A 23,516-nucleotide genomic window follows, 5' to 3' on the forward strand; every position below is an offset into this window, starting at 1 on the left:
GACTCATCACTCCAAAAGAGACTTTGAAAGTAGCCGAATCCTACACTACTTATTTCTTGCAAAAATTGACTCTTTTCTTTTAGTGTTAATAAGTTATGAGTGTTTTGGGACATAGCATGTGGCTCTGGAACTTAAAATCTTCATGTAAGTGGCACTGAACTGCCCTTAGTGACACATCACTGAGCAATCAAGGGTTTTTATTATAATTATTTTGCACTCAGTCGTGGATCTGCTTCTACTTGATGTTTAATAACATTCAGAATGTTTGGAGGGTTTTCTTCCTCACCTTCCTAGGTCATTTCTCATGGGTCAATGTGTTGCAGTGCTGCCACTCATTAAATTTTTTCACTCATCATTGTAATGATCTCAAGCTCACACCAATTATGTTAGAAATTTCCTTAAGTGAATTATTTCCCTTGTAAAGTGCAACTATAGAGGCTATTTTTTTTCACTTGTATGGTGAGTATTTCTAACCACTGGAGGCAGTGGAGGGATGAAAAGGTAGGAAAAACAATGAAAATTCAGGGTATAAGTGGGCAACATAACAAGGCATATCCACCTCCTACAACAGCTAAACTGATACTGAGGCCAGCTTATATGGTATATGTATATGTGTGTACAGTGCCTGCCAATAAAGTAGGCATGAGCGGGCCTGTGGCAAGTAGAAAAAATTTTACAGAAGAGTTCTGGTCTTACCCAGAACCTTTCTCAGTGCTCCTGCAGCCCAAGGCTATACTACTACTTCCAGTAGCAAGAAAATGTGGAACCCTTAGAAGTAAGATGTTCTTTGAGGAGACTATACTCCCAGTGACACAGCCTCATCAAAAGTAACTTTTCACTCATGGTGTAATCTTAAGCAGGCAGAGTCCGGTGATAATTATGTATACAGTAAGCCCTCTGTTATCCATACTTCAAGACAACAAAATTTTCAAAACAAAATTGTTTGTTTTTTTAATTTTGGTTGGCAGCCTTCTGTTATCTAGATAGAAATAGTTGAATTAAAAAAGATATGTTAAAATATTTCAAGTCATGCATCCACTGTGCTGCAGTAATTAGTGTACTCACCACCCAGACTTTTGTGGCACTGCTGATTGTTAATGTCTCCCATGTGCTTTCTAGTATGGTGTTGCTTGATGGTCTTGCACATTTGTGAATTTTGTGCTGGTTGAGAGTCATAAGGTGAATGAGGGAGCAAAGATTCTGGGAGCATTGAGGAAGATGTGGAATTAGAGGTTGTTATCTTTGGGGGGAAATGGCAAAAATGAGTAAGCTTGAGCTTGAGCATGTACTAGTCCCAACAATGTTCTTTGGATGCGAGAAATGGGTTATAGATGAGGATGTTCAGATGAGAATGGAGGTGTTGGAAGTTGAATGTTTAAGGACAATGTGTGGTGTGAGGTGGTGCAGTTGAATAAGTAATAAAAAAGAGCAAGAGAGAGGTGTGGTAATGAAAAGAGTGTAGTTGAGAGAGCTGAAAATTAGGGTGTGCTGAAATGGTTTAGACAAATAGTGAAAATCAGTGAGGAGAGGTTAATATAGAGGATATATTTGTTAGAAGTGGAGGGAGCAAGAACAGGAAATAGAGGAATGGAGTAAAAATTATTTGGAGTGATCAGGACCTGAATATGCAGAAGGGTGAAAGGCATGCACAGTATAGAGTGAATTGCAATGATGAGGTATGCCAGGTTCAACATGTTGCCAGTGGATTGAATAGGGCATGTGAATTGGATGGGGTAAACACTGGAAAGATCTGTGGGGCCTAGTTATGGATAGGTACCTGTGGTTTTGATGTATTACGCATGACAGCTAGAGAATGGATGCAAGTGAATAGGGCCTTTCTTTCTCTGTTCCTTGTGCTACCTCTAATATGGGAAAGGGAGATCAACTGTGAAAAAACAAAAAAGAAAAAATATATGAATATAATTTTTTACTTTTATATTAAATCGCTGTTTCCCACATCAGCAAGATATCGCCTGGAAACAGATGAAGAGCAGCTCATCCACTCATATGTATATATATATATTATTTATTTGCCTTGGCGCTGTCTCCGGCGTTAGCGAGTTAGTGCAAGGAAACAGATGAAAGAATGGCCCAACCCACCCACATACACATGTATAGACATACACGTCCACAAAAGCAGATATACATACCTATACATCTCAGCATATACATATATATATACACACACACAAACATATACATATATACACATGTACATAATTCATGCTGTCTGCCTGTATTCATTCCCATCGCCACCCCGCCACACATGAAATAACAACCCCCTAACCCCGCATCTGCACGAGGTAGCACTAGGAAAAGACAGCAAAGGCCACATTCGTTCACACTGTCTCTAGCTGTCATGTATAATGCACTGAAACCACAGCTCCCTTTCCACATCCAAGCCCCACAGAACTTTCCATTGTTTACCCCAGACGCTTCACACGCCCTGGTTCAATCCATTGGCAGCACGTCAACCCCGGTATACCACATCGTTCCAATTCACTCTATTCCTTGCCTGCCTTTCACTCTCCTGCATGTTCAGGCCCCGATCACTCAAAATCTTTTTCACTCCATCTTTCCACCTCAAGTTTGGTCTCCCACTCCTCCTCGTTCCCTCCACCTCTGACACATATATCCTCTTGGTCAATCTTTCCTCACTCATTCTCTCCATGTGACCAAACCATTTCAAAATACCCTCTTCTGCCCTCTCAACCACACTCTTTTTATTACCACACATCTCTCTTACCCTGTTATTATTTACTCAATCAAACCACCTCACACCACACATTGTCCTCAAACATCTCATTTCCACCACATCCACCCTCCTCCGCACAATTCTATCCATAGCCTACACCTCGAACCATACAACATTGTTGGAACCACTATTCCTTCAAACATACCCATTTTTGCTTTCCAAGATAATGTTCTCGACTTCCACACATTCTTCAAGGCCCCAAGAATTTTCGCCCCCTCCCCCACCCTATGATTCACTTCCGCTTCCATGGTTCCATCCGCTGCCAGATCCACTCCCAGATATCTAAAACACTTTACTTCCTCCAGTTTTTCTCCATTCAAACTTACCTCCCAATTGACTTGACCCTCAACCCTACTGTACCTAATAACCTTGCTCTTATTCACATTTACTCTTAACTTTCTTCTTTCACACACTTTACCAAACTCAGTCACCAGCTTCTGCAGTTTCTTACATGAATCAGCCACCAGCGCTGTATCATCAGCGAACAACAACCAGCTCACTTCCCAAGCTCTCTCATCCACAACAGACTGCATACTTGCCCCTCTTTCCAAAACTCTTGCATTTACCTCCCTAAAAACCCCATCCATAAACAAATTAAACAACCATGGAGACATCACACACCCCTGCCGCAAACCTACATTCACTGAGAACCAATCACTTTCCTCTCTTCCTACACGTACACATGCCTTACATCCTCGATAAAAACTTTTCACTGCTTCTAACAACTTGCCTCCCACACCAAATATTCTTAATACCTTCCACATAGCATCTATATCAACTCTATCACATGCCTTCTCCAGATCCATAAATGCTACATACAAATCCATTTGCTTTTCTAAGTATTTCTCACATACATTCTTCAAAGCAAACACCTGATCCACACATCCTCTACAACTTCTGAAACCACATTGCTCTTCCCCAATCTGATGTTCTGTCCATGCCTTCACCCTCTCAATCAATACCTTCCCATATAATTTACCAGGAATACTCAACAAACTTATGTATATATATATATATATTTTTTTTTTTTTTTTTTTTTGCTTTGTCGCTGTCTCCCGCGTTTGCAAGGTAGCGCAAGGAAACAGACGAAAGAAATGGCCCAACCCACCCCCATACACATGTATATACATACGTCCACACACGCAAATATACATACCTACACAGCTTTCCATGGGTTACCCCAGACGCTTCACATGCCTTGATTCAATCCACTGACAGCACGTCAACCCCGGTATACCACATCGCTCCAATTCACTCTATTCCTTGCCCTCCTTTCACCCTCCTGCATGTTCAGGCCCCGATCACACAAAATCTTTTTCACTCCATCTTTCCACCTCCAATTTGGTCTCCCACTTCTCCTCGTTCCCTCCACCTCCGACACATATATCCTCTTGGTCAATCTTTCCTCACTCATTCTCTCCATGTGCCCAAACCATTTCAAAACACCCTCTTCTGCTCTCTCAACCACGCTCTTTTTATTTCCACACATCTCTCTTACCCTTACGTTACTTACTCGATCAAACCACCTCACACCACACATTGTCCTCAAACATCTCATTTCCAGCACATCCATCCTCCTGCGCACAACTCTATCCATAGCCCACGCCTCGCAACTATACAACATTGTTGGAACCACTATTCCTTCAAACATACCCATTTTTGCTTTCCGAGATAAAGTTTTCGACTTCCACACATTCTTCAAGGCTCCCAGGATTTTCGCCTCCTCCCCCACCCTATGATCCACTTCCGCTTCCATGTTTCCATCCACTGTCAGATCCACTCCCAGATATCTAAAACACTACTTCCTCCAGTTTTTCTCCATTCAAACTCACCTCCCAATTGACTTGACCCTCAACCCTACTGTACCTAATAACCTTGCTCTTATTCACATATATATATATATATATATATATATATATATATATATATATATATATATATATATATATATATATATATATCAATTATTTATTTTGCTTTGTCGCTGTCTCCTGCGTTTGCGAGGTAGCGCAAGGAAACAGACGAAAGAAATGGCCCAACCCACCCCCATACACATGTATATACACACACGTCCACACACGCAAATATACATACCTATACATCACAATGTACACATATATATACACACACAGACACATACATATATACCCATGCACACAATTCACACTGTCTGCCTTTATTCTTTCCCATCGCCACCTCACCACACATGGAATACCATCCCCCTCCCCCCTCATGTGTGCGGGGTAGCACTAGGAAAAGACAACAAAGGCCTCATTCGTTCACACTCAGTCTCTAGCTGTCATGCAATAATGCCCGAAACCACAGCTCCCTTTCCACATCCAGGCCCCACACAGCTTTCCATGGTTTACCCCAGACGATTCACATGCCCTGATTCAATCCACTGACAGCACGTTAACCCCGGTATACCACATCGATCCAATTCACTCTATTCCTTGCCCGCCTTTCACCTTCCTGCATGTTCAGGCCCCCATCACTCAAAATCTTTTTCACTCCATCTTTCCACCTTCAATTTGGTCTCCCACTTCTCCTCGTTCCCTCCACCTCCGACACATATATCCTCTTGGTCAATCTTTCCTCACTCATTCTCTCCATGTGCCCAAACCATTTCAAAACACCCTCTTCTGCTCTCTCAACCACGCTCTTTTTATTTCCACACATCTCTCTTACCTTTTCATTACTTACTCGATCAAACCACCTCACACCACACATTGTCCTCAAACATCTCATTTCCGGCGCATCCACCCTCCTGCGCAAAACTCTATCCATAGCCCACACCTCACAATCATACAACATTGTTGGAACCACTATTCCTTCAAACATACCCATTTTTGCTTTCCAAGATAATGTTCTCGACTTCCACACATTCTTCAAGGCTCCCAGGATTTTCGCCCCCTCCCCCACCCTATGATTCACTTCCACTTCCATGGTTCCATCCGCTGCCACATTCACTCCCAGATATCTAAAACACTTTACTTCCTCCAGTTTTTCTCCATTCAAACTTACCTCCCAATTGACTTGACCCTCAACCCTACTGTACCTAATAACCTTGCTCTTATTCACATTTACCCTTAACTATCTTCTTTCACTCACTTTACCAAACTCAGTCACCAGCTTCTGCAGTTTCTCACATGAATCAGCCACCAGCGCTGTATCATCAGCGAACAACAACTGACTCACTTCCCACGCTCTCTCATCCACAACAGACTTCATTCTTGCCCCTCTTTCCAAAATCTTGCATTCACCTCCCTAACAACCCTATCCATAAACAAATTAAACAACCATGGAGACATCACACACCCCTGCCGCAAACCTACATTCACTGAGAACCAATCACTTTCCTCTCTTCCTACACGGTTGAGGGTCAAGTCAATTGGGAGGTAAGTTTGAATGGAGAAAAACTGGAGGAAGTAAAGTGTTTTAGATAAATCTGGGAGTGGATCTGGCAGCGGATGGAACCATGGAAGCGGAAGTGGATCATAGGGTGGGGGAGGGGGCGAAAATCCTGGGAGCCTTGAAGAATGTGTGGAAGTCGAGAACATTATCTCGGAAAGCAAAAATGGGTATGTTTGAAGGAATAGTGGTTCCAACAATGTTGTATGGTTGCGAGGCGTGGACTATGGATAGAGTTGTGCGCAGGAGGATGGATGTGCTGGAAATGAGATGTTTGAGGACAATGTGTGGTGTGAGGTGGTTTGATCGAGTAAGTAACGTAAGGGTAAGAGAGATGTGTGGAAATAAAAAGAGCGTGGTTGAGAGAGCAGAAGAGGGTGTTTTGAAATGGTTTGGTCACATGGAGAGAATGAGTGAGGAAAGATTGACCAAGAGGATATATGTGTCGGAGGTGGAGGGAACGAGGAGAAGAGGGAGACCAAATTGGAGGTGGAAAGATGGAGTGAAAAAGATGTTGTGTGATCGGGGCCTGAACATGCAGGAGGGTGAAAGGAGGGCAAGGAATAGAGTGAATTGGAGCGATGTGGTATACCGGGGTTGACGTGCTGTCAGTGGATTGAATCAAGGCATGTGAAGCGACTGGGGTAAACCATGGAAAGCTGTGTAGGTATGTATATTTGCGTGTGTGGACGTATGTATATACATGTGTATGGGGGTGGGTTGGGCCATTTCTTTCGTCTGTTTCCTTGCGCTACCTCGCAAACGCGGGAAGCAGCGACAAAGCAAAAAAAAAAATATATATATATATACATCCCTGGGGATAGGGGAGAAAGAATACTTCCCACGTATTGCCTGCGTGTCGTAGAAGGCGACTAAAAGGGAAGGGAGCGGGGGGCTGGAAATCCTCCCCTCTTGTTTTTTTTTGTTTTTTTTTCCCCCCCAAAGAAGGAACAGAGAAGGGGGCTAGATGAGGATATTCCCTCAAAGGCCCAGTCCTCTGTTCTTAACGCTACCTCGCTAACGCAGGAAATGGCGAATATTATGAAAGAAAGAATTATATATATATATATATATATATATATATATATATATATATACTTTCCCACATATTCCCTGTGTGTCGTAGAAGGTGACTGAAATGGGTGGGAGTGGGGAACTGGAAATCCTTCCCCTCAGTTTTTTCTTTTCCTAAAGAAGGAGCTGGGAAGGGGGCCAAGTGAGAATTTTTCCTCTAAGGCTCAGTCCTCTGTTGTTGATGCTACTTCGCTATCGCAGGGAATGGCGAATATGTAAAAGAAAAAAATATACGTATATATCAATTATTTCCATTATTATAAAACTCCTATGACCCCATCTCCAACTGCTCCAGCAGTTTCAAGGTTGCATTATAATCAGTTGCAGAGAAAGGATGGATTCCTTTAAAATGAAATGTTCTTTGATGAGATTGTACTCCAATGATAACACATGGAAAAACATGGCTTTACCCTCATGGCATAATTGCATGCAGGCAGAGTCCAATACCACATGCACACACACACACACACACACACAGGCCTCCGTGGTATAGTGGTTAGCCTCACTGACCATGAGTCAGCATGGTTCAGCCTGGGGTCAGATCCACATGGGTTTGAATCCTGAGCTTGGCAGTCATTCCACACCCAACCCTGGTGTCCATCTTCCCCTAGGGACTAGTCGATAAATAGATACCTTGCTTAGGTTGGTTGGTGTGTGTATGTGTGTTTGTATGTATATCCATAGGAGTAAAGATGATATATATATTCAGGTTTAATACATTGGCCAACATGAATATAAAACTCTCCCTTTAACACACAAATAACCACAAATAGTAGTCACACAAACACACACAAACCTCCATGGTGCAGTGGTTAGTTGACCTTCATGCATTGAGAGCCCAGCTTGGATCGAACCCACATTGGTTCAGATCCTGGTTGCGGCAGCTGCTTTACTGTCCACCCAGCTGTTCATCCTTCCCTAAGGGCTGTTTGATAAAATGTGTACCTAGCATAGGCTGGGGTGGTGGGTGTGTGTGTGTGTGTGTGTGTGCAGTAGGGATGAGGGACAACTTAACTGGGAGGTGAGTTTGAATGGAGAAAAACTGGAGGAAGTGAAGTGTTTTAGATATCTGGGAGTGGATTTGGCAGTGGATGGAACCATGGAAGCGGAAGTGAATCATAGGGTGGGGGAGGGGGCGAAAGTTCTTGGAGGATTGAAGAATGTGAGGAGGTTGAGAACATTATCTCAGAAAGCAAAAATGGCTATGTTTGAAGGAATAGTGGTTCCAACAATGTTATATGGTTGCAAGGCGTGGGCTATAGAGCGAATTGTGCGGAGGAGGGTGGATGTGGTAGAAATGAGATGTTTGAGGACAATATGTGGTGTAAGGTGGTTTGATCGAGTGAGTAATAATAAGAGTAAGAGAGATGTGTGGTAATAAAAAGAGTGCGGTTGAGAGAGCAGAAGAGGGTGTTTTGAAGTGGTTTGGTCACATGGAGAGAATGAGTGAGGAAAGATTGACCAAGAGGATATATGTGTCAGAGGTGGAGGGAATGAGGAGAAGTGAAAGACCAAATTGGAGGTGGAAAGAGAGTGAAAAAGATTTTGAGTGATCGGGGCCTGAACATGCAGGAGGGTGAAAGCCGTGCAAGGAATAGAGTGAATTGGAACGATGTGGTATACTGGGGTCGACGTGCTGACAATGGATTGAACCAAGGCATGTGAAGCATCTGGGGTAAACCATGGAAAGGTCCGTGGGGCCTGGATGTGGAAAGGGAGCTGTGGTTTTGGTGCATTATACACGACAGCTAGAGACTGAGTGTGAATGAATGTGGCCTTTGTTGTCTTTTCCTAGTGCTACCTCGTGCATATGCAGGGGAAGGGGGTTGTTATTTCATGTGTGGCGGGGTGGCGATGGGAATGAATATTGGCAGACTATGAATTATGTACATGTGTATATATGTATATGTCTGTGTGTGTATATATATGTATACGTTGAGATATATAGGTATGTATATTTGAGTGTGTGGACATGCATATATATACATGTGTATGTGGGTGGGTTGGGCCATTTTTTCGTCTGCTTCCTTGCACTACCTCACTAACGTGGGAGACAGCGACAAAATAAAGTGAATAGAAAAAATAAATATATGTATGTATATACATGTGTATGTGGGTGGGTTGGGCCATTCTTTCGTCTGTTTCCTTGCACTACCTTGCTAACGCGGGAGACAGCGACAAAGCAAAATGAATAAGAAATAAATATATATATATATATGCGGAAGTAAAGATGTGGCACATATGTACGAGGTTATGAAACGGTAAAATGAGTGAAAAACTCTCTCTCCATAACACACAAATAGTAATCACACACTTACATAAACTGCTTAGTCCCTTATAGATAAAAAAAACAGCTGTTGCCAATGTGCAGTCACAAATAAGTACTTACACAAATATACAAGGTTAAGAGACAGGGAAACACAAGTGTAAAACTCTCCCCCATAATATACAGATAGTAAGGGCACACACACACACACACACACACACACACACACACACACACACACACACACATATATATATATATATATATATATATATATTGCACAAAATGCTGACATTAACTGAACTTTTAATTTAAACTTTAATACATGGTCACTTGAATATTTTAATGGAATCAGCGTGGGTAATATGGCTCAGACTCCCTTCCCTTCCCCCATACCTAATCCTTTGATTTTCTTTTATTTTCCTCTGCAGCATTCTTTATTATTATGGTTTCATCATCAAGTATTGTTTCTTTCTTGTATTTGATATTTTTCTCTGCACTACATATGTTTTGAGATGTTTTCTATTTCTTTATGTTCTGTGCATAACTATTGCACTTCTTCATTTCATGATGGTCTTACAGATGTATCCTCCTTATAATACAAATTTTATTGTCACTTTAGTTGAAATAATCAATGCTGATTTATGTTGACTTTTCCCATCTCTGACTATTATTCTGTAATTGAGACACATGCACTGTTCTCATATCCCAAACTTGTGCATATCATTCTTATAGGCTCATGTGCTGCTCCCTAACTATTATTTCTTTGTTCTACACTAGTTTATTAGCTCCATAGGCTCGGCTTCTTTTCTTTTATTTCCAATAGCCCTGCCTGTTACAATCCTTAAGGCGCATTGAATAGCTATTTCTTTTATAAACATGCAGTATGATTGCTGCCTCTTTATATCTTATTCTGCAGCAGTTTACTTTCTTTACTGCCCTGATTTCTTTAATGCTTCTTGCTTCAAAGACTTAGCAGCAGCAGTTATTCCCTTTGATGTCATCTCTTCCAGTTCCTGTATCTGTGATGTCTCGCCTCCGCCTACCATCTTCTATGGACGCCATTTTGTTCAGGTGCATGGATGGCATGCAGTTGGCTTGTTGTTTAAATGTAGATTTTTCACAAAATCTTTTTCGCAGTCCAAATGTCTTCCCTGAAAAAAGTTGATACATGTTACATATTTTGATTAATACTGTTTTTAATTTTAAGATTAAAAGTTTGTACACTTGAGCATTATCTGAATGGCAGGTAGTAATGAATCTAGACTAATATCCTTAATCACAGTTTAAATATTTGCTTATTTTTGTCAATGTCTCATCTCCAATAAATAAAAGAAAAATAAATAATGTTTAAATATTGATAGCTTAGTCCCTTATAAATAAAAAATTCCAACTATTGCCAATATACCATCACAGTGCTATATTTCATTTAAATCTGGAAGCCAAGAAGTAGTTGATAAATACATAATGCTATACAGTATTTAAAGATTGAGCCTATAAGAGTCCTTAGGAGAGTTGTTGCGGCAACCCACCTTGACCTTACTAACTACAACCACTATAACTACCTCCCTCTGGACTGGAGCTGTTCTCGTTTCTGTCACGTTTTTCGTCTTGATCTCTTTTTACCTGCCGCTGATGCCTGCCACCCGCCGCCCTCGTTTGGTTGGTCGGCTGGCTGGCTTCTTGTCCACCCCGTTGGCTGCTGGATGGCTCGATCTACCACCACCACTACCGCCACCACAACCAATACCACCAATACCGCCATCACTATCACTGATCAATCAACCATCTGCCACCACCTGACAATTGACTACTGACTGTTCTCACCATTTGAAATATCTCACCACAACTACTGTTGTTAATACTACCACTCTTACCACTGTACTATCACAACTACAAACAAAAACTGTTATCTGATACGAACACTAAACTACAAATACCATTTATCTAAACTGTATTTCATACTGTAACACTGTCATACTGTTATTCTCCCAATCATTTAAATCTAAACATAAATATTATTCTTGCTAACATTACTACATCTACATATGATACTCATATACATATTGCAACTATCATGACAATGTACGTTTCACCACTTACACCTAAACTGATGATATTGCTAACACTTCTGTTTCCATTATATTTCATTACCACTCCTAATGTTACTGATTATCAACACTTCTGACACTGTTACTGGCCCTAATGCTGCGTCTATTACCAATGCTGTTTTACTGTTATTATAACTCATACTGTTACTGTTTATGCTTCTAACATTTCTTTTCTTAATACCAATAATACAACTATTTCTACAACATATACTTTTTCTGCCATTAACTGTTAACCTGTTTAACTATTTTGCTATCACATGAAATATTATCCTGTTACTAACTTTTATCACTAATACGTATAACATGAACATCACCTCCACTTCCACTACCACCATCACCACTTTTTCTACAATCACTAATACCAATAACACTACCACTACCACCATCACTGCCACCATCATCTCCACCGCCACTACCACCATCTACCACCACCACCACTGCCGCCGTTCTACTGCTGTACTCCCGCTGCCCGCTGTATCCCATTGACAAAGGATCGCTTCCGCTAGGCCCTCCGCCTCCACCCCCACGGAATGTGTCGATTAAGAAGGTATCAGATGGGTTGGATGGGTACGTTATCTCCTGGCTGCCTCCCCTTGACAAGAATATTCCTGTCGCCTACTATGACCTTGAATATCGAACAGATGGATCTTGGAAGAAACTCAATGACGATCATATTGTAGGAGAGACTTCCTACAGAGGTAAGTTTTAATAAAGTCATTTAGAAATAGTTGTAATAAGGTTGAGAAAATCTTGTGAAATAAATTTTCATATATATGGTACATTTTTTACATATGTATTGGTATTTATACTGGATATGCATGTTTACACACACACACACACACACACACACATATATATATATATATATATATATATATATATATATATATATATATATATATATATATTTTTTTTTTTTTTTTTTTTTTTTATACTTTGTCGCTGTCTCCCGCGTTTGCGAGGTAGCGCAAGGAAACAGACGAAAGAAATGGCCCAACCCCCCCCCCCCATACACATGTACATACACACGTCCACACACGCAAATATACATACCTACACAGCTTTCCATGGTTTACCCCAGACGCTTCACATGCCTTGCTTCAATCCACTGACAGCACGTCAACCCCTGTATACCACATGACTCCAATTCACTCTATTTCTTGCCCTCCTTTCACCCTCCTGCATGTTCAGGCCCCGATCACACAAAATCTTTTTCACTCCATCTTTCCACCTCCAATTTGGTTTCCCTCTTCTCCTCGTTCCCTCCACCTCCGACACATATATCCTCTTGGTCAATCTCTCCTCACTCATTCTCTCCATGTGCCCAAACCATTTCAAAACACCCTCTTCTGCTCTCTCAACCACGCTCTTTTTATTTCCACACATCTCTCTTACCCTTACGTTACTTACTCGATCAAACCACCTCACACCACACATTGTCCTCAAACATCTCATTTCCAGCACATCCATCCTCCTGCGCACATCTCTATCCATAGCCCACGCCTCGCAACCATACAACATTGTTGGAACCACTATTCCCTCAAACATACCCATTTTTGCTTTCCGAGATAATGTTCTCGACTTCCACACATTTTTCAAGGCTCCCAAAATTTTCGCCCCCTCCCCCACCCTATGATCCACTTCCGCTTCCATGGTTCCATCCGCTGACAGATCCACTCCCAGATATCTAAAACACTTCACTTCCTCCAGTTTTTCTCCATTCAAACTCACCTCCCAATTGACTTGACCCTCACCCCTACTGTACCTAATAACCTTGCTCTTATTCACATTTACTCTCAACTTTCTTCTTCCACACACTTTACCAAACTCAGTCACCAGCTTCTGCAGTTTCTCACATGAATCAGCCACCAGCGCTGTATCATCAGCGAACAACAACTGACTCACTTCCCAAGCTCTCTCATCCCCAACAGACTTCATACTTGCCCCTCTTTCCAGGACTCTTGCATTTACCTCCCTTACAACCCCATCCATAAACAAATTAAACAACCATGGAGACATCACACACCCCTGCCGCAAACCTACATTCACTGAGAACCAATCACTTTCCTCTCTTCCTACACGTACACATGCCTTACATCCTCGATAAAAACTTTTCACTGCTTCTAGCAACTTGTCTCCCACACCATATATTCTTAATACCTTCCACAGAGCATCTCTATCAACTCTATCATAAGCCTTCTCCAGATCCATAAATGCTACATACAAATCCATTTGCTTTTCTAAGTATTTCTCACATACATTCTTCAAAGCAAACACCTGATCCACACATCCTCTACCACTTCTGAAACCGCACTGCTCTTCCCCAATCTGATGCTCTGTACATGCCTTCACCCTCTCAATCAATACCCTCCCATATAATTTACCAGGAATACTCAACAAACTTATACCTCTGTAATTTGAGCACTCACTCTTATCCCCTTTGCCTTTGTACAATGGCACTATGCACGCATTCCGCCAATCCTCAGGCACCTCACCATGAGTCATACATACATTAAATAACCTTACCAACCAGTCAACAATACAGTCACCCCCTTTCTTAATAAATTCCACTGCAATACCATCCAAACCTGCTGCCTTGCCGGCTTTCATCTTCCGCAAAGCTTTTACTACCTCTTCTCTGTTTACCAAATCATTTTCCCTAACCCTCTCACTTTGCACACCACCTCGACCAAAACACCCTATATCTGCCACTCTGTCATCAGACACATTCAACAAACCTTCAAAATACTCATTCCATCTCCTTCTCACATCACCGCTACTTGTTATCACCTCCCCATTTACGCCCTTCACTGAAGTTCCCATTTGCTCCCTTGTCTTACGCACCCTATTTACCTCCTTCCAGAACATCTTTTTATTCTCCCTAAAATTTAATGATACTCTCTCACCCCAACTCTCATTTGCCCTTTTTTTCACCTCTTGCACCTTTCTCTTGACCTCCTGTCTCTTTCTTTTATACTTCTCCCACTCAATTGCATTTTTTCCCTGCAAAAATCGTCCAAATGCCTCTCTCTTCTCTTTCACTAATACTCTTACTTCTTCATCCCACCACTCACTACCCTTTCTAAACAGCCCACCTCCCACTCTTCTCATGCCACAAGCATCTTTTGCGCAATCCATCACTGATTCCCTAAATACATCCCATTCCTCCCCCACTCCCCTTACTTCCATTGTTCTCACCTTTTTCCATTCTGTACACAGTCTCTCCTGGTACTTCCCCACACAGGTCTCCTTCCCAAGCTCACTTACTCTATTTTTTTTTTTTTTTTTTTTGCCGCTGTCTCCCGCGTTTCCGAGGTAGCGCAAGGGAACAGACGAAAGAAATGGCCCAACCCACCCCCATACACATGTATATACATACGTCCACACACGCAAATATACATACCTACACAGCTTTCCATGGTTTACCCCAGATGCTTCACATGCCCTGATTCAATCCACTGACAGCACGTCAACCCCGGTATACCACATCGATCCAATTCACTCTATTCCTTGCCCTCCTTTCACCCTCCTGCATGTTCAGGCCCCGATCACACAAAATCTTTTTCACTCCATCTTTCCACCTCCAATTTGGTCTCCCACTTCTCCTCGTTCCCTCCACCTCCGACACATATATCCTCTTGGTCAATCTTTCCTCACTCATTCTCTCCATGTGCCCAAACCATTTCAAAACACCCTCTTCTGCTCTCTCAACCACGCTCTTTTTATTTCCACACATCTCTCTTACCCTTACGTTACTTACTCGATCAAACCACCTCACACCACACATTGTCCTCAAACATCTCATTTCCAGCACATCCATCCTCCTGCACACAACTCTATCCATAGCCCACGCCTCGCAACCATACAACATTGTAGGAACCACTATTCCTTCAAACATACCCATTTTTGCTTTCCGAGATAATGTTCTCGACTTCCACACATTCTTCAAGGCTCCCAGAATTTTCGCCCCCTCCCCCACCCTATGATTCACTTCCGCTTCCATGGTTCCATCTGCTGCCAGATCCACTCCCAGATATCTAAAACACTTTACTTCCTCCAGTTTTTCTCCACTCAAACTTACCTCCCAATTGACTTGACCCTCAACCCTACTGTACCTAATAACCTTGCTCTTATTCACATTTACTCTTAACTTTCTTCTTTCACACACTTTACCAAACTCAGTCACCAGCTTCTGCAGTTTCTCACATGAATCAGCCACCAGCGCTGTATCATCAGCGAACAACAACTGACTCACTTCCCAAGCTCTCTCATCCACAACAGACTTCATACTTGCCCCTCTTTCCAAAACTCTTGCATTCACCTCCCTAACAACCCCATCAATAAACAAATTAAACAACCATGGACACATCACAAACCCCTGCCGCAAACCTACATTCACTGAGAACCAATCACTTTCGTCTCTTCCTACATGTACACATGCCTTACATCTTTGATAAAAACTTTTCACTGCTTCTAACAACTTGCCTCCCACACCATTTATTCTTAGTACCTTCCACAGAGCATCTCTATCAGCTCTATCATATGCCTTCTCCAGATCCATAAATGCTACATACAAATCCATTTGCTTTTCTAAGTATTTCTCACATACATTCTTCAAAGCAAACACCTGATCCACACATCCTGTACCACTTCTGAAACCACATTGCTCTTCCCCAATCTGATGCTCTGTACATGCCTTCACCCTCTCAATCAATACCCTCCCATATAATTTACCAAGAATACTCAACAAACTTATACCTCTGTAATTTGAGCACTCACTCTTATCCCCTTTGCCTTTGTACAATGGCACTATGCACGCATTCCGCCAATCCTCAGGCACCTCATCATGAGTCATACATACATTAAATAACCTTACCAACCAGTCAATAATACAGTCACCCCCTTTTTTAATAAATTCCACTGCAATACCATCCAAACCTGCTGCCTTGCCGGCTTTCATCTTCCGCAAAGCTTTTACTACCTCTTCTCTGTTTACCAAATCATTTTCCCTAACCCTCTCACTTTGCACACCACCTCGACCAAAACACCCTATATCTGCCACTCTATCATCAAACACATTTAACAAACCTTCAAAATACTCACTCCATCTCCTTCTCACATCACCACTACTTGTTATCACCTCCCCATTTGTGCCCTTCACTGAAGTTCCCATTTGCTCCCTTGTCTTACGCACTTTATTTACCTCCTTCTAGAACATCTTTTTATTCTCCCTAAAATTTAATGATACTCTCTCACCCCAACTCTCATTTGCCCTCTTTTTCACCTCTTGCACCTTTCTCTTGACCTCCTGTCTCTTTCATTTATACATCTCCCACTCAATTGCATTTTTTCCCTGCAAAAATCATCCAAATGCCTCTCTCTTCTCTTTCACTAATAATCTTACTTCTTCATCCCACCACTCACTACCCTTTCTAATCAACCCAACTCCCACTCTTCTCATGCTACAAGCATATATACATTATTTATCATTTATTTATTTGCTTTGTCGCTGTCTCCCACGTTTGCGAGGTAGCGCAAGGAAACAGACAAAAGAAATGGCCCAACCCACCCCCATACACATGTATATACATACACGTCCACACACGCAAAAATACATACCTATACATCTCAATGTACACATATATATACACACACAGACACATACATATATACCCATGCACACAATTCACACTGTCTCCCTTTATTCATTCCCATCGCCACCTCGCCACACATGGAATACCATCCCCTTCCCCCGTCATGTGTGCGAGGTAGCGCTAGGAAAAGACAACAAAGGCCCCATTCGTTCACACTCAGTCTCTAGCTGTCATGCAATAATGCCCAAAACCACACCTTTCCACATCCAGTCCCCACACTACTTTCCATGGTTTACCCCAGACGCTTCACATGCCCTGATTCAATCCACTGACTGGACGTCAACCCCGGTATACCACATCGATCCAATTCACTCTATTCCTTGCCCGCCTTTCACCCTCCTGCATGTTCAGGCCCCGATCACTCAAAATCTTTTTCACTCCATCTTTCCACCTCCAATTTGGTCTCCCATTTCTCCTCGTTCCTTCCACCTCCGACACATATATCCTCTTAGTCAATCTTTCCTCACTCATTCTCTCCATGTGCCCAAACCATTTCAAAACACCCTCTTCTGCTCTCTCAACCACACTCTTCTTATTTCCACACATCTCTCTTACCCTAACATTACTTACTCGATCAAACCACCTCACACCACACATTGTCCTCAAACATCTCATTTCCAGCACATCCACCCTCCTGCGCACAACTCCATCCATAGCTCACGCCTCGCAACCATACAACATTGTTGGAACCACTATTCCTTCAAACATTTATATTTTATTATACTTTGTCTGTCCCGTGTTAGTAAGGTAGCACAAGGAAACAGACAAAAGAATGGTCCAACCCACCCACATACACATATATATACATACATGTCCACACACACACATCTGTGATATCTTATTTCCCTATAAAACGACAGATCTGCTACTATGGCAGAAAAAACACAGTGATGTCACATTGTCATGTCTTTTATTCTTATTTGAAATAACTTTTGTTACACTCGTATATGTACATATATATTTTTTTTTCTTTTTTTTTTCATACTATTCGCCTTTTCCCGCATTAGCGAGATAGCGTTAAGAACAGAGGACTGGGCCTTAGAGTAAATATCCTCACCTGACCCCCTTCTCTGTTCCTTCTTTTGGAAAATTAAAAAAAATGAGAGGGAAGGATTTCCAGCCCCCCGCTCCCTTCCCTTTTAGTCGCCTTCTATGACACGCAGGGAATGCGTGGGAAGTATTCTTTCTCCCCTATCCCCAGGGATAATATATGTATATATATATATATATATATATATATATATATATATATATATATATATATATATATATATATATTATCCCCTCTCATTATTTTTTTAATTTTCCAAAAGAAGGAACAGAGAAGGGGGCCAGGTGAGGATATTCCCTCAAAGGCCCAGTCCTCTGTTCTTAACACTACCTCGCTAATGCGGGAAATGGCGAATAGTATGAAAGAAAGAAAATATGTATATATATATTATATATTTTGCTTTGTTGCTGTCTCCCACGTTTGCAAGGTAGCGCAAGGAAACAGACGAAAGAAGTGGCCCAACCCATCCCCATACACATGTATATACATACACGTCCACACATGCAAATATTCATACTATACATCTCAGTGTACACATATATATACACACACAGACATATACATATATACACATGTACATAATTCATACTGTCTGCCTTTATTTATTCCCATCGCCACCTCGCCACACATGGAATAACATCCCCCTCCCCCTCATGTGTGCAAGGTAGCGCTACGAAAAGACAGCAAAGGCCCCATTCGTTCACATCAGTCTCGAGCTGTCATGTAATAATGCCCAAAACCACAGCTCCCTTTCCACATCCAGGCCCCACAGAACTTTCCGTGGTTTACCCCATATATATATATATATATATATGCATGCACACCACCGATTTTCTGGCACTCTTGGCTCCAAAGCCTTGCCGGAATAACCATTTTTCCGGACCAACCATGGTCACATAATAATAATTGATCAACACACCTCTAACCCACTAATCATACATCTCCCATGTGTCTAGTTTACCATGGACTGCTAGAAATTTAGATTAAACAAATATTAAATATGTGAGCACCCTAAGATGGTAAGTCTGTCCTTAGATTGTTTGAGTCCTGTGGGGTCTTCTTCATCTTCTATTGTTAGTGTTTTCCTAGGTGTGCATCACCAGAATAATGCAGTTTCATCTGCTCAGGACTGAGGTGATCATCATCTACGAGTTTTGCAAATTCTTCCACATACTCAGCAGCTTCTTCGTGGTTTGCAGACTGCTTTTCTCCGCACACTTTATTCATGGAAATTCCATGATGCTTCTTGAATCTTTGAAGCTATCCTTCACTATAGCCACACTCATGTTGTAATTTAAGTTCTCTATGGAACAACTTAGCCTGACAAGTCCACTCCATCACTCCGACGCTGTCAAAACCATTCTATCATCACTTGATCGTGCTTAGTACTCTTACCATCTTTCATAGTTTTTCTAATCGTTATTTGCCTCTTGGAATCACTGTCTGCATAGAATTTCAATATTTTCTTTTGCCTCTTTATATCAAAAATAGTTAATGAACCAATTCTGTAGATTTCACACAACTTATGCCCCAAAACACCATGGTCCATTTTTTTCAACAGTTCTACTTTATCTTAGATCGATATGGACTGGTGTTTACGTTTGACACCATGCCTGACACTCTCATATGCCTTAGAAGCCATAGCTAGGGTTAAATTTAAGCAAAATAAGCAAAGAATCTCACAAAATTTTGGTATCACCACCGAGTGCCATGTAAAGAATGTAAATAAGCGTGCCCTACACACAACGCCATCTATGGGTGCCTAGTAAACTAATCTTATGGCCGTGGTAATTTCAAGCTCCCTCGCTTAATTTTGTCCGAACTAAAAGAAATGCCAAACCATCAGTTGCCAGAAATTCAGTGGTGTACCTTTATATATATATATATATATATATATATATATATATATATATATATATATATATATATATATATCATTATCTTGTTGAGGCTAAGGTGAAGATTTGTATGGGTTTTCAGAAAAGAAGAGTGAATGTTGGGGTGAAGAGGGTGGTGAGAGAAAGTGAGCTTGGGAAGGAGACTTGTGTGAGGAAGTACCAGGAGAGACTGAGTACAGAATGGAAAAAGGTGAGAACAGTGGAAGTAAGGGGAGTGGGGGAGGAATGGGATGTATTTAGGGAATCAGTGATGGATTGCACAAAAGATGCTTGTGGCATGAGAAGAGTGGGAGGTGGGTTGATTAGAAAGGGTAGTGAGTGGTGGGATGAAGTAAGATTATTAGTCAATGAGAAGAGATAGGCATTTGGACGATTTTTGCAGGGAAAAAATGCAATTGAGTGGGAGATGTATAAAAGAAAGAGACAGGAGGTCAAGAGAAAGGTGCAAGAGGTGAAAAAGAGGGCAAATGAGAGTTGGGGTGAGAGAGTATCATTAAATTTTAGGGAGAATAAAAAGATGTTCTGGAAGGAGGTAAATAAAGCGCGTAAGACAAGGGAGCAAATGGGGAGGTGATAACAAGTAGTGGTGATGTGAGAAGGAGATGGAGTGAGTATTTTAAAGGTTTGTTGAATATGTTTGATGATAGAGTGGCAGATATAGGGTGTTTTGGTCGAGGTGGTGTGCAAAGTGAGAGGGTTAGGGAAAATGATTTGGTAAACAGAGAAGAGGTAGTAAAAGCTTTGCGGAAGATGAAAGCCGGCAAGGCAGCAGGTTTGGATGGTATTGCAGTGGAATTTATTAAAAAAGGGGGTGACTGTATTATTGACTGGTTGGTAAGGTTATTTAACGTATGTATGACTCATGGTGAGATGCCTGAGGATTGGCGGAATGCGTGCATAGTGCCATTGTACAAAGGCAAAGGGGATAAGAGTGAGTGCTCAAATTACAGAGGTATAAGTTTGTTGAGTATTCCTTGTAAATTATATGGGAGGGTATTGATTGAGAGGGTGAAGGCATGTACAGAGCATCAGATTGGGGAAGAGCAGTGTGGTTTCAGAAGTGGTAGAGGATGCGTGGATCAGGTGTTTGCTTTGAAGAATGTATGTGAGAAATACTTAGAAAAGCAAATGGATTTGTATGTAGCATTTATGGATCTGGAGAAGGCATATGATAGAGTTGATAGAGATGCTCTGTGGAAGGTATTAAGAATATATGGTGTGGGAGGCAAGTTGTTAGAAGCAGTGAAAAGTTTTTATCGAGGATGTAAGGCATGTGTACGTGTAAGAAAAGAGGAAAGTGATTGATTCTCAGTGGATGTAGGTTTGTGGCAGGGGTGTGTGATGTCTCCATGGTTGTTTAATTTGTTTATGGATGGGGTTGTTAGGGAGGTAAATGCAAGAGTTTTGGAAAGAGGGGCAAGTATGAAGTTGGGGATGAGAGAGCTTGGGAAGTGAGTCAGTTGTTGTTCGCTGATGGTACAGCGCTGGTGGCTGATTCATGTGAGAAACTGCAGAAGCTGGTGACTGAGTTTGGTAAAGTGTGTGAAAGAAGAAAGTTAAGAGTAAATGTGAATAAGAGCAAGGTTATTAGGTACAGTAGGGTTGAGGGTCAAGTCAATTGGGAGGTAAGTTTGAATGGAGAAAAACTAGAGGAAGTAAAGTGTTTTAGATATCTGGGAGTGGACCTGGCAGCGGATGGAACCATGGAAGCGGAAGTGGATCATAGGGTTGGGGGAGGGGGTGAAAATCCTGGGAGCCTTGAAGAATGTGTGGAAGTCGAGAACATTATCTCCAAAAGCAAAAATGGGTATGTTTGAAGGAATAGTGGTTCCAACAATGTTGTATGGTTGCGAGGCGTGGGCTATGGATAGAGTTGTGCGCAGGAGAATGGATGTGCTGGAAATGAGATGTTTGAGGACAATGTGTGGTGTGAGGTGGTTTGATCGAGTAAGTAACGTAAGGGTAAGAGAGATATGTGGAAATAAAAAGAGCGTGGTTGAGAGAGCAGAAGAGGGTGTTTTGAAATGGTTTGGGCACATGGAGAGAATGAGTGAGGAAAGATTGACCAAGAGGATATATGTGTCGGAGGTGGAGGGAACGAGGAGAAATGGGAGACCAAATTGGAGGTGGAAAGATGGAGTGAAAAAGATTTTGTGTGATCGGGGCCTGAACATGCAGGAGGGTGAAAGGAGGGCAAGGAATAGAGTGAATTGGATCGATGTGGTATACCGGGGTTGACGTGCTGTCAGTGGATTGAATCAGGGCATGTGAAGCGTCTGGTGTAAACTATGGAAAGCTGTGTAGGTATGTATATTTGCGTGTGTGGACGTATGTATATACATGTGTATGGGGGTGGGTTGGGCCATTTCTTTCGTCTGTTTCCTTGCGCTACCTCGCAAACGTGGGAGACAGCGACAAAGCAAAAAAAAAAAAAAATATATATATATATATAATATATATATATATATATATATATATATATATATATATATATATATATATATATATATACAGTGGTGATGTGAGAAGAAGATGGAGTGAGTATTTTGAAGGTTTGTTGAATGTGTTTGATGATAGAGTGGCAGATATAGGGTGTTTTGGTCAAGGTGGTGTGCAAAGTGCAAGGGTTAGGGAAAATGAGTTGGTAAACAGAGAAGAGGTAGTAAAAGCTTTGCGGAAGATGAAAGCCGGCAAGGCAGCAGGTTTGGATGGTATTGCAGTGGAATTTATTAAAAAAGGGGGTGACTGTATTGTTGACTGGTTGGTAAGGTTATTTAATGTATGTATGACTCATGGTGAGGTGCCTGAGGATTGGCGGAATGCGTGCATAGTGCCATTGTACAAAGGCAAAGGGGATAAGAGTGAGTGCTCAAATTACAGAGGTATAAGTTTGTTGAGTATTCCTGGCAAATTATATGGGAGGGTATTGATTGAGAGGGTGAAGGCATGTACAGAGCATCAGATTGGGGAAGAGCAGTGTGGTTTCAGAAGTGGTAGAGGATGTGTGGATCAGGTGTTTGCTTTGAAGAATGTATGTGAGAAATACTTAGAAAAGCAAATGGATTTGTATGTAGCATTTATGGATCTGGAGAAGGCATATGATAGAGTTGATAGAGATGCTCTGTGGAAGGTATTAAGAATATATGGTGTGGGAGGCAAGTTGTTAGAAGCAGTGAAAAGTTTTTATCGAGGATGTAAAGCATGTGTACGTGTAGGAAGAGAGGAAAGTGATGGTTCTCAGTGAATGTAGGTTTGCGGCAGGGGTGTGTGATGTCTCCTTGGTTGTTTAATTTGTT

At 41.6% G+C, this 23,516-nt stretch overlaps 1 protein-coding gene across 12 annotated transcripts in view; it reads left to right on the top strand.

The window, feature by feature from the left end:
- The window catches only part of LOC139761978 (protein turtle homolog B-like), a 514,207-nt gene that overhangs the window by 431,525 nt on the left and 59,166 nt on the right, over positions 1-23,516 (top strand). For 7 of the 12 annotated variants that reach the window (XM_071686726.1, XM_071686729.1, XM_071686727.1 and 4 more), the window contains one exon: positions 12,109-12,315. In XM_071686726.1, the coding sequence (XP_071542827.1) occupies positions 12,109-12,315 (207 nt within the window). The remainder of the gene's footprint in view (positions 1-12,108; positions 12,316-23,516) is intronic. The other 5 variants (XM_071686724.1, XM_071686730.1, XM_071686735.1 and 2 more) reach the window with 1 other exon arrangement.

This window comes from Panulirus ornatus, chromosome 42, assembly GCF_036320965.1.
Source record: "Panulirus ornatus isolate Po-2019 chromosome 42, ASM3632096v1, whole genome shotgun sequence".
Taxonomy (NCBI): Eukaryota; Metazoa; Arthropoda; class Malacostraca; order Decapoda; family Palinuridae; genus Panulirus; species Panulirus ornatus.